Below are 16,881 nucleotides of genomic sequence, written 5' to 3' on the forward strand. Positions count from 1 at the left end.
TTTTGCATTTTTGTTTTGCAATGTTTTGTCATTTAATAGATTTTATACAGTCTACCAAATTAACGGTAGTGAGGCAAGTTGCCTAATCGATGCTCATACTGTTATTTTACAAAGACAACTCCAGTTCCGGCAAGCTGCTCGTCTTCATCCCACGCATTCCCAAATCATTTGGATGAACAGACGTTTGAACTTGACAATTATTCGCAATTTTTCATCTGTTTAGATTTAATGTTTGAGAGTTTTACGCTACGCTTACTAAAGTGAAGACATATAAAATAAATAGCTTTTGATCTGGAAACTGGAAACTAATCACGCATCAAAATGTTGAGTAGCAATCGCAATGAACTTTGCCAATGAAGCAAAAAGAAGACTTCATAAAAAAACCTTTGCAATCGGTGCTAATGATATAAAACAAAGGCTAACTACAATCGAATAAAATACACAGAGATTTGAGTTTTTTGGAATCTAATAGAAAATTCTATGTTTTGCATAAGCTTCAACGGTAAAGTTTATCTAACTACAACTAGACCTAACGCTTTTGAACTCTTTTCTTACCATCTTTATTCTTTTGTATACACGAACGCTATAAGTAGAATTTCATATAAATACATCATATAATACTGTACATAATGTTTGTTGAGTTTGATACAGTTTTTATCATTCTCTTTTCTTCTTTAAAAGTTCAGTTGACCTCACATATCAATGAAAGTTTTGCTTACTTCCCCAAATATTAATTTCAAGAAATTAGCTCCATTTACACGGGAGCAGCCAGTGGAGTTCTCTGCTGCCGCTCACCGATTAATGGGCAGATGCTTAGACACCGCAAAAGGAGAACAAAAAAAAAACGGCGGAAGGTACTCCCGCACGGAGGGCTTTTTTTGTCATTAAACATAATTACACTTAACTACCTATTCACGTTGCGTAGGATAACGGACACGGGGACACAAACGAGGCAATAAAAGCAATCCCTCGGTGAAATGCTCTGCCCTGTTTCTCACACGTTTGCGAGCTAAGGTGGTGCTGCTATAGTTTTGAAGAAGTGTTTTAAACTGGAAAGTTTTTCTCAAGTGTGTATTTTTATATCGATCTTGAGATGAATTAACTCAATGTAATTCGTAAACAGTCGCAAAGCGGAGATAATTTTTTTAAACTGTTTCTAAATGGAAAAACTTACTTCCAACGGTAACATACACTTCGCTTTCATTACAATGAAACCTTTCAAATAAAATGTAGAATTTGTTTTAGACATTTTGACTTCTTCATTCATCACCGGAAAGCTTTTTTTTTGAAAACACAAGCAATATAACATTTTTTCTTGTTGGATTTCTTCTTGCAAATTCCAGATGTGTGGAATACTCTGAACAAAATAAGTCCAATAACAATAAGCAAGATCTCCTTTAAAACTTCCTGGAGTGGAGTTTGACCACTCGTATCTTGCGATTACTTGAGACCACGTCCTTTATTTGTGCAAATTATTAAGCGTGGACAACTTTGATCGGTTTAAAAATCATTCATGGTAGTCTCAGTCGGTCGATTGCACCCTTCCCTTTTTTTCTCCGGAGGGTAAATTTATGCTCACCCAATTCACAGACAAATTGTGTATCGAATGTTTTCCCCGGGAAAAAGGTATGTGTTGTTTTTTTATTTTCACAGGATGTTGGTTTGGCTAGGCGGTTGTTTGGGTGGAAAATGTCTATATTGATACGATTGAATGGTTCCATTACAGATCAAGACTAATGGCTTTAAGTCGTTGAGTTTACAAATAATAAAATAACCGGAGGGTTCTCCGGAACGTTTATAGTTGAATGCCAAGTCTTAAAATCGTCATTTTGTCTCGCAAATTCAACAACCAAGGTGCGGCCTAACAAACGCACGAGCTATATTGGAATGCATAAGGGAAGGGAAAAAGCACTATATAAATATAGCGACGTGAAGAAAATCGGCATTTCGTCCTCCACAGAGCCTAGGATGCTCAAGCCTAAGGAGCCTGGCTGCGATGCCTCAGGAGACAAGATTTTTCGCGGGCGGGCACGGAAGAACCGGGTACAAAACAGAGGGTAAAAGAGAAAGGGAGAGAGAGAGATGAGGACAAATGAAATGAAGGAAGAAAAAGAGTGAAGGAGAAGGAGAGAGAGAGAGACCGTAGAGTGGGCGGAAGAAAGAGAGAGGAGGTAGCAAGTAGGAAAGTAAAAGATCTTTATATTCCTCTAATTTCCGTCCTGCCGAAAAAAGGCTTCGTCGGAACACGATTCGCTTCGGAACCGTGGCAAGATTCCGGCGACTGGTCTCCTCCATTTCTGCCATTGTCTGGCGGGCATCTCGTCTTCCCGGCCGCTTATTAGCATCGCTTGGCGTTCTCGGGCGTGTGGTTTGTTTTGTTTTTCTTTTCTTTTGTATGTCGGAGCGAAGATTATGCCGTGCGTCGTCGCCCTGGTCTCTTCCGGCACGCCGGCGTTCACAATCGATCAATCGATCGAGTGCGACGGAACCGATCCATACGGCGGTCCCGCTCGGGCGGCACCTTTAAGCCGGGGGTTCGCCATGCCATTGCCATGCCAAACGGAAGCTAAATCGCCGCCTGGCAGGGAAATCTTCCAGCCATTGCCCGCCGCCGCGGGGGGGGGTTTGCTTTGCGTTCGCGAGACCGCGCCCCCTGTCGGCGGTGACGTGCTGGCCCACATCCGGTGTGTTTGCAATGTCGAGCCGAAAAAAGGAGGGCGTGGCCATCGCGCAAGAGAACCAATGCTCGAAAAGCGACTATTGCTTGACGCGTTGTTCGCTTCGCTCTGCCCTCGGGCTGGCGCAACAACCGGTTGGTCTGCTCGCACTCACAAACCCGTTACGGCACGCCGTTTCCGAGGTGGTCGGAGCGCTGACGAACCGTCGGACCGTCCGGACCCACGGGCCGGTTCCTGGCGCGCGGGCTCACCGGGCCTCAGTATTAGTCGAACGCTTCTCGTTGGATCATGTGCGGTGGAGTGCGCTGCGTGCGATCTACCTCCGGAGCCCGAGCCAGTCGATCGAAAGTAGAGTTGGCGTAGAAGGTTGGCGCACTGCATTCCGGCTTCCGTTTTGTTTCGCTCGCGTCGTCGTCGCCGTCGTCGTCGTCGTGCGTCGAATAATTAGGCCGCGAGTGTGCGATTGTGTGTGTGTGTGTGTATGAGAGCGCGTTTTTTTTGCGTGAGGTGACTGACGGCATAAGCCCACCCCCTACCCCTCAGCAACGACAAGCTTCGGGGTTGCCGGCCGGTTTGTTTTGGTTTGAGCTCAACAACCACCCCACCCACCCTCCGGCAGTTTAACAGCAGCATCCACCAACTTCCGGTTCATTCACATTACGAATCGTGTGTGTCTGTCTGTGTGTGTGTGTGTGTGTGAGTGTGCGTCTGTCTTTTTTTTTTTTTTTGGTTTTCCCGTGCGTGCATTCGTGATCATTTTACACCCCCGGTTTGTTGCTGAGTGACGCCTCGACCAAGGAGCAAAGGAGCCACTCACTCACTCACTCACTCACTCACTCAGGCTGCCCAACCAATCAACTTATCAACTGACCCAAGCAGCAAAGCAATTCGCATCCAGAATCAATCAATGTCATCTCCACCCCAAGCGGGAGGAAAAATAAGGTGTCAAAACAACACGAAACAAAGCGCAAACTACTACTACTACTACTTTGGCTAGTACCGATTGGAAAGTGAACTAGTGTCCGTCGACGCGTATGTGTGTGTTTGCGTGTCCGTGTTAAGGACGAGGACGAGTGGATCTCCTTCCGGGGCGGTGCGCGACCGTTGCGCATTCCGGTGTTAAGTAGAGGCCTAAGTATTGGTATTGACGGAAGCACTAAGGAGGAAGGAAACACTAGGAGCAAGACAGCGAGTAACAGTGTGTACCGTTATAGTTCGTGTTGTTGTGTTGACGCATCCTGCCGAGACGGGGGGAATTACCGGAGTGTGGGGGAATTCGTGTGCGCGTGTGTGGGAATCTTTTGGGTGTGTCTGTGTGAGTGTGTGTAGGAGCAATAGAAAGAAAACAAAAGGGAGTCGGTAGTAGCAAGGAAGAGAAAAGGATAAAGAGTGGGAAGGAGAGAGAGAGGGAAGGAGAGAAAAAGAGAGAGAGAGAGAACTGGGTAGCAGAGGCAGGCACGTCTGCGTGATCGGCGATCGTGCGTTGCGTGCGATCCTCACCTTTCCTGCGCACCAGTCCCCACAAACGGCCGCCAAAATCGTGCTCCAGTGGCACATCCCGGGCGAAAGCCCCTTCCAGCACACCAAGATTAACGGCCTCGCGGACATCGTCGGGGAAGGCGACGGCGAGAGCGGCGGCGAGACGGGCGGTGGCCCACCCGGCGGCACGATGACGGTCCCGGTGCAGCGCAACTCGATGGCGATCCTGCAGCCGCCCCGGTCGCGGTTCATGATCACGGACATCCTGGCCGGCAACGGTGGCCCCGAGCCCCCGCCCTCCAACACCACCAACCCGACCGGTCCCCCGCCCGCCACCGGCGACACGGGCGGCGGCCGGGACGGCGGCCAGCAGCTGGCGAACGGGCTGAACGGGGCGGGTGGCCGCGCCGCCGGCACCAACACCGCCGCCATCGCCGGAAGCGCCAACACCAACGGCAGCAGCACCAACGGCAGCGAGGGCCGCACACCGAGCCCGCCCGGACCGAGCGATCTCAGCCTGCCGCTTCCGGATCACGGCCACGGACACGGACACGGCCATGGCCACGGCCACTCGCACGTCCCTTCCGGTGCGGGCCTGATGCACCCGGGGGCGGGGCCGATGGCGTTGCACGCTGCAGCCGCCGCCGCAGCCGCCGCCGCTGCTGCCGCCGCCGCCGCCAACGCCGGCCATCCCGGGCCCCATCATCCACACAATCAACATCACAACCCGCACCAACAGCAACACCACCACCATCACCATCACCACGGGCTGGTCGGGGCACACGCGCTCGTCGGGCACGGGCTGGGGATGGACGAGCACGAGCACGAACCGGACAGTGACAGCGATGACAGCTGCCCGATGGACAACTCTAGCGTGTGCAGCAACGGTGAGTTTAAACCTTCGCGACTCGCAACCAAAAGCGACCTCCGACGCGAAACGAGGACATAAACACACGCATACAAACACACACCCACACACACACATAAACACAAACGGGAAAGTGTCCGACCAACGTTCCCGTGACGTTGCCGTTCAAGTGTTTTGCTTTGTTGACGAGATCGGTGTCTTGTTGTTCTTTGGCTTTAGTCCCCTTTGTTAGCGAAAACAATACATTGGAATCAAAACTGCCTGAGCAGCATTTATCGATTAGTAGGGCAGTTTTCGTGCGATAACCGGATAGTAACGTCTCTTCGCTCGAGAACACGTTACAATCGTTAACCGATTATGTAACGCCAAGTGCATCGATTCCTGATCAGAACTTATCGATTAGAAGGACAACTGCATCAATTCCTGATCAGATCAGTTATCGATTAGAAGAGTTGGTTTACAGCGACAACCAGATAGTAACGCTTCTGTCAGCAACAGAATCCTTAGTCAGATCGAAGTCGTAGAAATAAAAGATCGTTTTGAGTGAAATCGTTTACTAACATCCGTCCAACGATCGGCAATAAGTACAAGAAAAGCCCCCGGACAGGGAAATTTTCCGATAATGCTTTCGATGTTAATGAAAGCAAATACATCTGTGGTATCATGTGCAAAATCGACAAGCTTTGAAATATTATTGCCGACCACTGTTTAGTTATTATTGTCCTTCACTAGCGAAAACATCCGATGGAATCAAGACCGCCCTAGTAGACATGGATAGTTTTGTCTCGTAAGCGGGTAGTAACGCTTCTTCGTTACCATGGTTAATTCCTGAGCAACATTAATCGAAGAGATGGGGTTTATTTGTCTAAGAAAAGCCTTTCATTCTGAACGAATTAAAATAGAAAACAAACGATCGTTTTCGAGTGTTTCACCGAACTGACATATCCGTTCAAATCGACAATGGTCAAACTAATCCTCAATTCAGTAGTTTGAACGCTGTCTTAGGTAAGCAAATTCGAAATAAGCATAATAAACTATTGAAGGGCAAGACGATAAAATTCCAGAACGCGTACACAAGTGTTAATAGGTAGCTCTGGCCAAAGTCGGATGTTGCACGGTTCGGCGAGCTGCGAGCTCGAAACTGACTGAAATAGCTGTATAGACAGAATAGTTGCAAAACAGTCACCAACTGCTTGCGTGTAAACGGTGCGGGGCATTCAAAGTGCAAGTGTAGCAAATTCCTAATCATTCGTGATTAGAGTCGTGTAATTCAGATTCAGATTCATGAATCTGAGAGTCGTGCTATTCCGATTGAGATTCATGATTATGAATGATTAATTGCGTTTTAGAGATTCATGAATCTTTGGATGACAGATTCGTGAATCCCAAAATTACATCAACGGATGAAAAGTGATGAGCCACAAATGGGTAGAGGGACCCTTTGGTCGCAAGATCCACGCCAATGAAAGACTCGTGAAGATTAGTGATAGAGCCATGAAAGTTTCGAAAGATTCATTAAGGTTTGAAGATTCGAATCCCTATAGATTCATGAATCCATTCGAATGAATATTAGGTGAAAGATTCATATGAATGAATCTAGCTAAAAGATTCATTAAGCACAACACTAATATGAACCGTTTATTTGGTAAGCTGTAACGGCTTTCTGTTCCGAATAAAGGCTAAGTAACGCCTCTTGATCGAGAACGCGTTACCATCGTTAACCGATGATGTAACGTCAATCGCATCGATCGAATGCTGCTTGGGCGAACCCACTTAGGCCCAATCTCGAACCAAATTGTCCACACAGACGAGAGTGCCACTCCTACCGCTCGAATCAGTCCCTGCGTCAGCACTCCAGAGGAAGAAAAAAAAAAGCCAATGTCCACGCAAGGAAACGTGACCGACGGAATTTGATTTATGTCACCAACGGTCACGGGCTGCAGGGCAGCAAGCGATAGAATCGGGCCCTCCCTCCCCCGGTTTCTTTTCCCCTCGTCACCAATTCCCCGAGGCCCTTCCTCCCCTTCCCCGTCCCGTAGCCCACCACGTTTTCGGTAATGAGCAAAACAAACCCGGTGGAAAAGATATGTTACATTTTAACGGAGCGATTAATGATTGAGCACCGTGGCAGAACCGCCGGTGTATCCGATCGTCATTAGCTCGTCAAAAGTTTTACCGCGACCGCGGTCACCAACCCCAACACATCCCCAACACCCCTCTCCGCTCCTCCTCAGTTGAGAGGGGTTCCAAAAAAAAAAAAACGTAGCACTTCTCACCAAATCCCCCCGAGCTTCCCGAATCCTCCCACACGCACCCATACACACACACACACATACATAGATACACTCTCACGAGTGCGCGCGCGCGAGCGCGGAAGGGTAAATAATGAGTGATAAATTAATTGGACCAACATTAATTGGATACCACTTGCGGGCCCCCGGTCCGTTCATTAGCTCCCGGAGCCGCGGGGTCGGAATCGGAAAGAAACCCGGCGGGACCCTCCGCCAAAACAGGGAAACGGGAGGAAGCTGTCAAAAAAGCAGGGAGGGGGCCGAAGAAAAGGGCGAAACGGGCGCACGAAAAGAATCAATCGGGGGATGACTAGAGGTATTTCGCTCCCCACAAACTCCCCCCCCCAAACCGATTGTAGAGCGGTTGCTGCAAAGTTTCGGTTTTTTGGAGGTGCTGCCTCTAGTCCGGAGTTCGGCATATTTACCTCAGCCCGGCTAAATAGCGTGAGGATTACCGGGCGACAAAAATCGATCGGACTCCGGGGGCTCCGGGCGCGTTATTTATTTTCCACGGCACCGCTCTCCCGTGCCTTTTCGGGGCGTCGGCTACCCCTTTTTTCCCGTTCGCTCCCGGAAGCGCTGAGGGCGTGTGTGGCAGTGAATTGATGAATGGCACGACGAAGGGAAGCGGGGAAGAAAGTGGCCGAGTGGAATGCCAGGGAGTTAGTGGATTTATTAGATTCGCAGGGGTGTGGGGGGAAGGGGGATGGGATGGGAGGGGGAGGTCTGATTTTATTGCACCTAATTGCCGAGAAGGGGAGCGCGATGGACCACGAAAGAAGAAATTTTCGGTAATTAACGCACAGTTAACGCGCACATAAATGAAGGTGATGGCATAAAACATAACCCGCCCGCCATCGTCCCCTCCGCGCGGTCAGAGAACTAGCGGAGGAGGGAGCTAGAGCTTTCCCGACGGGGGAGAGAAAATTTTAACAATGTTGAAACAAGCCGTAAAAAGTAATCGAATAAGTAAAGCAAAGATCATCTGTCAACCGGATCGCGTGGCTGTTCGCTAGCTTAGGTAGGAAAGGATTGGTGATGTTGGGGGGAGAGGGGGGTGGTCTTTTTTTTGGTAAAGTGCGTGACGACAGCAGGGCAAGCAGGAGGGGGGTTCACACCAACTACCACTGGACCAACGACCTAAATATTGGAGCGTTTAAAGGAAAATTAACAGTAGCTAATAGGCACCCTAGGTCGTAGAGGAACACATACATCAAAGAACTGCATAACGATAATCGAACCGCAAAACTTGGATTTTAACCGATTTCGTACAATAAGTAATAAAATATCGTTGCCCAGGGGTCGGCACACGTTTCCCAAAAATGGCCAGAAGATAAAAGAAAGACAAGAAACCGCTAAATTCCACAAACGATGTTCTGAAAGTAACATTAAACCAGTTTAAAGTGGAGATGAATCGGAAAGTAACTTACTAAAGTGATAAAAGACAATCTATTTCAAAGTGTTTCTCTTGGCCATTAATTTTTATACTTTTTTACACAAACTTGAGGCCCTTTCATCAATTTTTTTCTCTTTTCGTTGTACTTTACAATTCTTTTGAATATTTTAAAGTGATTGAAATCGCTTCGTTTCGGGAAGGTTTGAACGTTGGGAAGCATGTTTTGTTTCGTAAACTGGCAACGAAAACTTTATTCCTTGCATCTATTACGACACTGCAAAATAAATGTGTTACGCGACTGGTAACATTAAGAAAGAACAATGCTAAAAAAGGTGATCGAAAAGGGTACAAGAAGGATACCGAGACAGGGAAGTTGTCCGGTATTGATTTCAACGTTCATTACAAGTAAAACATGGTGTGTGAACGAAGCCGACACGCATTTGGCTTTGCCGACCACTGCCTTCGTGCCAGTTTTAACATACTTTCCTGAGTGAGGACTTTCCTACTTCAAAACCTTATGTTTTATATGGTTTGGTCCCACCAACTTGTTTACTGTGTGGACTTTTGGTAAAACTTTTGTTGGATTCTGTTTCCGGTTTGATAGTTTATAATTTTGTTCATGTGTTGCCGACTATAGGTCAGTACGGGGGGTTTGTTTTTGTTGCTAAAATCAAACCAATAACAGCGAGTGAGTGTCGTAAAGCGAAACAAATCAGCTGGACGTCGGATAGCTTTCGCTATAAACAGCCGTGTTCAAGCTCGCGCCACCGCTCAAGCGATAAACAACCCCCTCCCTCCCTACCCGCCCTCTCAAAGTTTGTCCGAAAACACGATTGACCTACAGTATGTGTGGTGGCGCAACGTTTAAGCGTTGTAATGTTGGGCAGGCTCAGCTGCAAACTGGAAATTTTTCAAATATATATGCTTCCTGAGCCGCACCCTTACGTACCGTGGGGGGACGTAGTCGCTCCTCCACCTGCATGGCCCTCGGTGCGTACAACAGTGTGTTCCTTGTAGCATATAATCGTGCGGAAAAAGCATAACGCGCTTTGCAAGTGTAATTTGCGTTTATTGTTAAAATGTGCGTTCCGAAACTACTTACAACGCCGATAAACTGAAACAGAGAAGGGGGGTAGATGAAGGGGGAAACAGGAAGAGTCTGGGGACTAGAAGGAAGTAGCGAGAAGAAGTAAAAGAAGGTGCTCGAAAACAAAAGTAATAATAATTAAACAGATAGAGAGAGAAAACCGCAGAATAAAGGCATCGCAGGCATGTGGAAAAGCTATCATGAATCACGTAATCGCCGGCGTGATGTGCGTGTGTGTTGACGATGGATGTTTGCGGATGTGTGTGCCGGCTATAAGCTTCTTTTGGCTGTGTCTGCTGTATAGCAAGGCGGAAAGCTCGGCGGCTCGCTAGGAAACTTTTAAGCAAGGAAGCGAGAAAAGACAAAATTTATCGAAATAAAACAAGCGAAGTGAAAAGCGGTGTGGGGGATAGAAAGCGAGGGACCGGAACCGCAGCAACACACCCCCGGCCCCCAGGACCCACGTCACACGCACGATGATTGAGGAAGTGCCTCATTGAAGAATGAGAAATAATGCTCAACCGCTGCGAAGCGATGTGAAGCGCGGTGCGTTTCCTCCATTTTCCACCTCGCCATTTGGCTCTGTGAATGGGAAATATCTTCACCTGTTCCCCAATTTATTAGTTTGCTCATTAGTGCAGAAGTGACTAACAAGTTTTATATCTCAATAACGAGAAGGGCGAGAAAAACGGGTGACCCGGTGCAAAACAATGGTGGAAATCCACCGTGCTAATGGTGTAGATACCGCTCGATCTGGCGAGAAGTGTATTTGCTGTTCGCTGCTCTCCGGTAGACACCCATTACGCACCAGGAAACTCACGAAATGGCTTGTCATACTCTCATCGAGCCGTGGTGATTTAATTTGTTTACGTATGTAAACCGATATCCGTTTAGTTTCCATTCAAGTACCGTAGAGTGCTATGTGCTTGGAGTGGCTTCTACATTATTGAAGTGTTACAAACCGTAGAACCCCGGAGTTCTGAGTCCTCTGCATATAGATTTTATATTTACGGAAGTAAGCGGCCGTTCTTTTATCACAAGTTTACCCAAAAGAAACAAAACAAATGCTTAAACATGATAACAGTACTGAGACAAAAGCATATTCGAAAGATTATACAAAACACAGTTGATTTTTGCGCCGCAGTCTTATTTTAAACCCGTTTGAGAAAGAAGAAATGACACCAAATATTGAAATGCAACACATCGCAACACTTGACAAACGAATTACTAACCCTTTCAACGTTATTACTTTTATAACTGGTTTTTCAAAAATGTATCGAATAACCACTATAGTAACCTGCATAAGTATATAGTAACCTTGAGCCCGAGTAGTAACAAACGTCATCGAAAAAAGCGCGGTAATTAATGTAAACATTACCTTTAGCAAAGTGAAATAAGAGTTAAGTGTACTTAGAGTCCGTGCTGTTTCAGTTGAAAATAGTTTTTAACAACCACTGACAACTAATCGGGCATCTAGTGCATCAACATTTCGAAACTGTTTTGCAAACGCGCTATTTGTATTTGGAGACGGGGATGGATAAATAAGTATTTTCCTACCTCTATCGAACGATGAAGTGATTCGATTAGCGCGATAGTTCGGCAAAGTAGTTCGACTGGCACGCACGCCAGCCGCTTTGGGTGGTAAAACATGGAAAAATGTGCAGCCAACTCCTCGATCTCCTTTTCCAGGCCGGTCTCCGACAGCCGGTTATTACTTACTGACCATTTCCAAGGCCATTCCTTTCAAGTTACGCCAATTAATCAGACGCTCGGATTCATGTATCCCAGCCGTTACTGCCGGCGCAGCTCCCCCCCTCCCCCCGCGCCTCTCCATTGCCGCCACCGGCTCTGTCAGGTCGTCATTTATTTTGCCTTCTCCTGCTCCTACTTCTTGGCCTACCGATGACTTCCGGTGTGCGGTGCGATCGCCCGGAAAATTCATCCGATAATTGCGGTGTCGATATTTTGTAGATAATTTAGCCTCACTTCCTCTTCGCACTGTTTTCCGTCCATCCCAGCCGATGCTGTTGTTGGGAACTAGTTGGCATTTCGTGCGCCAATCATCTGGCGTATGGGTTTGCTATGACTTATTTTTTTACCACCATCCGAACCAAATCGTTTGAAATGGATGCTTTCATGTATGAATTCAATAAACTCGAACGCCTCGAATAGGTACATTTCAGGTGCGCACTGAAATAAATGGTTTTGTCATTTCTTTTAATTTCAATTACTCGGCGAAACCAATGAGAGGCCATCGAAAACACATTTGCGCGTTACGAATACGTCCCAACAGAGGATATTTGGCTCAATTCGCATAGTTTTTGCTCACGGATTTTCTATCGCGTGCTTAAAAACATTCTGCCTACAAAATTACCTAACTTTTCTAGTTTTTTTTCTTCTCATAAATAATTTAATTTATTTAATAAAAATACTCGTTTCAGGTACTCGTCCTTTTTTCCTATAGTGTACGTCTAGTTTATAACAACATCCTGTTGGGAATGTAGATAGATTTAATTTTCCCCTAGACCTGAAGTAGGTATACAGCTACATTTTTAGTTTTTCCTATGGAAAACTTGTCTGAAAGCCGATTTCATTAAGCGGGAGGCTTATTTATTATACGCAATTCTTCCGGTGGCATATCATTTATCCACATGTTAAAATGTGTTTTTGGTATGTTTGTTTGTTTATCACTCAAGAATTGGGAGTTTTTGAAAAGTATAACAATTTTTTGATAAGCATGTTTCAGCAAACGTTGTTGTTGAAACTGTGTTCTATTATTACAAAAAAAAATAAAAAAATTATGGTAGGGTTGTTGCTGCTCACCCGGATGTTCCTCCAGATGTATTTATCGATACAATTTATCGATTTTCTTTACCGTACGGCTTATACCGGAAACTGGAGTTACGAGAGACTCAGTCTGTAGTTCAGGGAGTCGACGACCCAGCTTTAAGGGTTCGGGTAAATAATAGTTTAAGCGATGGTTTTTATTTGCCGCATGCTTAAAAATGATTGAAATATCTATCGAGACACGTACGTTAAGTTTCTGACTGCAGATTTTGATGTCAAGTGGAATGGGCGCATGGAATAATATTGCAAATTGTTTAACCACCAAGCCTACTATGATTGCGATCAAAAGCCGGAATGTTTCTACGTGGGTTACTAAAAACAGCAAGTGCGCATATCGGCGAGACAGTAGGGCGGCAAGTGAAACATGTATTTGGAATTTCTACTTCTCAAAAGTTTATCTTATGCATAACGCTACGGAGTGTAACCATGTCTTACCTTGAGAAAGGGTGTATTTACTTATTATCTGATACTTACAGATAAGTAAACGAAACAATATCCCAGTGTATTGGTGTGTGTGAAGATAGAGAAAATTGCAGTGTAGCCGCCCGTTTTTTGGCAATGATAGGGACAGATCTCGCCCAAGAGCGACGCCCACGCAATGCAATCAATCGGGTCTTCAATCAACCAGCAGTTGCATAGCTGCCATTTGAGCAGGATATTGCAACTGGTCGGAAGAAGAATAAACCCTGCGTGCTCGTCCAGCGCTTCACCAGAATTTGCCACAAACAGTCAGGTGAGTGCTTTGCTTCTTTGATCCGCCTCTCTAAGTCCGGATTCTGATATATTTTGTTTTGATAAAACTATTTTACAAGGTAGGAAGTTTCCATTCAGTGCATCAAAGCAGCTCTGAGGTGTTTGGGTTCATCCCGCCTTGTTTTGCTTGTAACCTATGATTTAATCATGTTTTTTACACTACTGTTGACAGTTGTTACTCCATCCTTGGTTTCTTTTCAATCATTATTTTAACTCGACTAATAAGTGAGCCCCTCTCAATGGTTGGAGAATATCTCCAAATGTTACTACCAACAACTTGTACGTCATCCATCATCTATCATTGGTGCTTACAATTGATTTTAGGTTATTGGAATCCACTAACTGAAACTGAAACACCCTAATGTACTGTGACGAATAACATCTCCTAAAACATGAATGCTTTGGGATTGTTTTTAATATTTAATGTGATTGCTTCGGGCATATGACACTTTACTATGCGCGTGCCAATCTGTTGTCCACTTCGTTTGCCCGACCGGGGGAGTGTTGTTCCGGTTCAGAGATGGTCATATGCACGATGTTTAGGCTGCCCAGGGCTGTTGTTTGGTTTTTATTTTTATGTTTTCCTAGTTTCTGGTTCTGATATAGCTGTCTTTTGATAATAGAATGGTATTGCGATGATTTTACATTGAACTTTTTAACTAAACAACAAGGAATTTTAGTCTTAATGACAATAAGAGAAGTTTTTTGGATTCATCAGACTAAATGAGTAAATTTTTTAAAAGAATTCAACATGAAAGAGATCATAGACCGACATCTGCCACTAAAAGGTTGGATTCTGATCTGTTTACAGCAAGAATATTAATCGCAACATACTAAACCAGGCACTGTTGACCTTTTATATGTCAAACGTGATGGGGTGCGTGAATCTTGCCTCAGATTTGGTTTCGTGTTCCCGACCCTTCTCATGAAAATGCTGTGCAACGTCGGAAGGATGATCCGGAAGCTGAGTTGTCACCTCCGAACCTTCGACCCCTCGCGTCCCGTTGGACGAAGGTAACAATGGAAAAGTGCTGACGCAGGTCCACGCACTTACCTTCACCGTTCGACAACGGCTCCAAAGTGTTTTATAATAGGAGCACGTCGAGAAATCTGTTCAACATTTCCGGAAGACTCCATTAAAAGTAGGGCACTACTATGGGGCGCCCTTTTAAGGGCTTTACTTCTGTCTGCTATACACTCCATGTTTATCCTCTATTGTGAGCGTAAAGTAGATGGGCTTAGCACATTTGTAGTCTTATCACAGCGTTCTTTCTGACGTGTGACGTCGGACGCTTATAATCGAACGGTTACGTTCTGATTTCTTTTGCCTTGGTTTCGGATAAACCCATGGTTGATGGAATCTTCCGACGTACCGTGTGCCTTACGACCATGGTTGCACCTAAATAAGAATGATGAACTTCCGACAACAGTGTTATTTTCCCTGCCGTTCGTATCAGGTAGAATCAGGTCAGTAATTTGGGCTCTAATTCTCGCGCATTTGTGCCTGTTTGGGTTTGGGTGAGTGTTCATTAGCATCACAATTCTACTGAGCAACGAGCAGAGGGGGTTCAACGGCGAAAACTGCCATGCTAGCTCGTTGGGCCGCCGTTCCTCTGTTGGCATACATACGACGTTCAACCTGCGCGATTTCCTCCCAGACCCATCGAGTGTCGAGGTTGTGTCCGCCCGTGGTATGTATGATTAAAATACTTTTTCACGGTTTGTTAAGCGATCAGTCTCTGAACGAGTTTTAGTTGCACTCCCCAGCCCTCCTTTTCATCGTGCTATCCGTTCTTGATGGCAGCCCACTGCATTTACACTACATGGTCCGAGCGTTTGGCTCTTCGCGCACCGGAGAAAGGAAGTATGAAATAAATATATGAATTAATGCATAAATATTCGTACATGCACGATAAAGCCCAACAAGCCTACGGAAGCCTCCCGTGCCCGAGGTGGTTGCTGTTATTGTTTCGTCACTTTTGCCAGTAAAAGCTTGAGTCGACAGCTTCATTCGCCGCCAGCCCGCTACCTTATAGGCCGTACCCGATTCGGAATCGTCGCGGTCAACCTTTTATTAGCTGCTCCTCTGCAAACGCCGTTGTTGGCGGTTGTTTTCATGCACCACTAATACAGCCGACCCTTTGACACGAGGGAAAATGATGAAGCTTGAATGAATGGCAGTGGGACGAGGTAAACAGGGACGCGAGAAAGAGATAGGCTGGACGCTAAAAGCGTAACGGGCAAAACCGCACAAGGAGTATGAGGTACGTCGGTGTACGTATGTGTGGGTTTGGGTGGGAGAGAGAGAAAAAGATACCGAAAGAAAGAATAAGAGCTAGCGAAAAGGGATCAAAAGGGAGACGGCAAAAGTGAGTAATAATCAACAAAAAAATAAAATTCCGCAATGAATAGTGATAGAGCGATATGCAGAAAGAGAGTCCACCCGAAGGTGTTTGTAATCGCACCATCGTTGAATCGGGGCAATTATAAAGAAAAAAGGTCACTGCCGACGACGGCAGGTGTTCTCTGTTCTCTACAATGTATTTGTTTTCTCTCGACATACATGGATAGTCAGTGCCGTCGTGGGATTCGAACCCACGCCCGCTTGGTGTGTTCTATCCTGCATACGCGCAAGGCTATCGTAGACACCCTCAGAATAGATGATTGTCGAAGAGATTAGAACATCAATGCTGTGTCATAAGCTATAGATCTTTTCAACATCGATTCTTGTGAAGTTATAACTTAGAAATAATAGTATTTCCACTTTTCACATGTTCTCTTCACCTTCGGGACTTGGAAAGTGGACATCGAAAGTTGTTATAATTTTCCTTGTGATGTGATTGCAGACCGTTCTATCACGCAGCGTGCTACTGCAGCTTCAGTTGTCGCGTTGCTCACAGCCTCTCAATCATTTCGTTGGCTGTTGCTTACTATTTTAATCAATAATGAATAATGTTCGTAGAATTGGGGCGAGCAATCCATCAACACATCCATCATTTGTAGAGTTTTAATCTGCTCGGGCGAGTGAAAGAATGGTACGGTTGCCTGCTGCTGCTGCTGCTCGTGGTTGGAAATTGAAAGACATTGTAATTGATCCGAGAACAGAGTGCCTCGGCAAGGGTTGGTATAGGCCCATCGAGATAACCGTAGCCCCCCGGATGGTGGGCCGAGAGTGAGCCGTCCGTAGCAAACGGTGGTCCGTGGTTAACGAGAAACGTGTTGATGTGACAATCATTAACTCGTTGATATATAATAGGTGCTGCTTATGTTTTGTGTTTCCCTTTTTTTTCCCCCTCTCTCTCTCCTGCTATGGGTTTTTTGTTTTTGACGAGCGGCTAGCTCTAACGCGCGACCGGTTTCCCCCCCCCCCCCCCCTCGGGGGCCCAACGTTCACGGCGTTATTTTTTCCATTTTTCCCGACCCCCCTCCCGCGCAGGCTCCTGTCTGTGCAGTGGACCGAAGGTTTTCTCGAACGGTCTACT

At 46.1% G+C, this 16,881-nt stretch overlaps 1 protein-coding gene across 1 annotated transcript in view; it reads left to right on the plus strand.

Moving 5' to 3' along the window:
* The first annotated feature begins 4,347 nt into the window (after positions 1-4,347).
* Positions 4,348-16,881, plus strand: part of LOC131290940 (homeobox protein B-H1-like) — a 58,706-nt gene continuing 46,172 nt past the window's right edge. Inside the window, exon 1 of the mRNA XM_058320130.1 lies at positions 4,348-5,044. Coding sequence (XP_058176113.1) covers positions 4,348-5,044 — 697 coding nt within the window. The remainder of the gene's footprint in view (positions 5,045-16,881) is intronic.

Source organism: Anopheles ziemanni, chromosome X (assembly GCF_943734765.1).
Source record: "Anopheles ziemanni chromosome X, idAnoZiCoDA_A2_x.2, whole genome shotgun sequence".
NCBI classification, from domain to species: Eukaryota; Metazoa; Arthropoda; class Insecta; order Diptera; family Culicidae; genus Anopheles; species Anopheles ziemanni.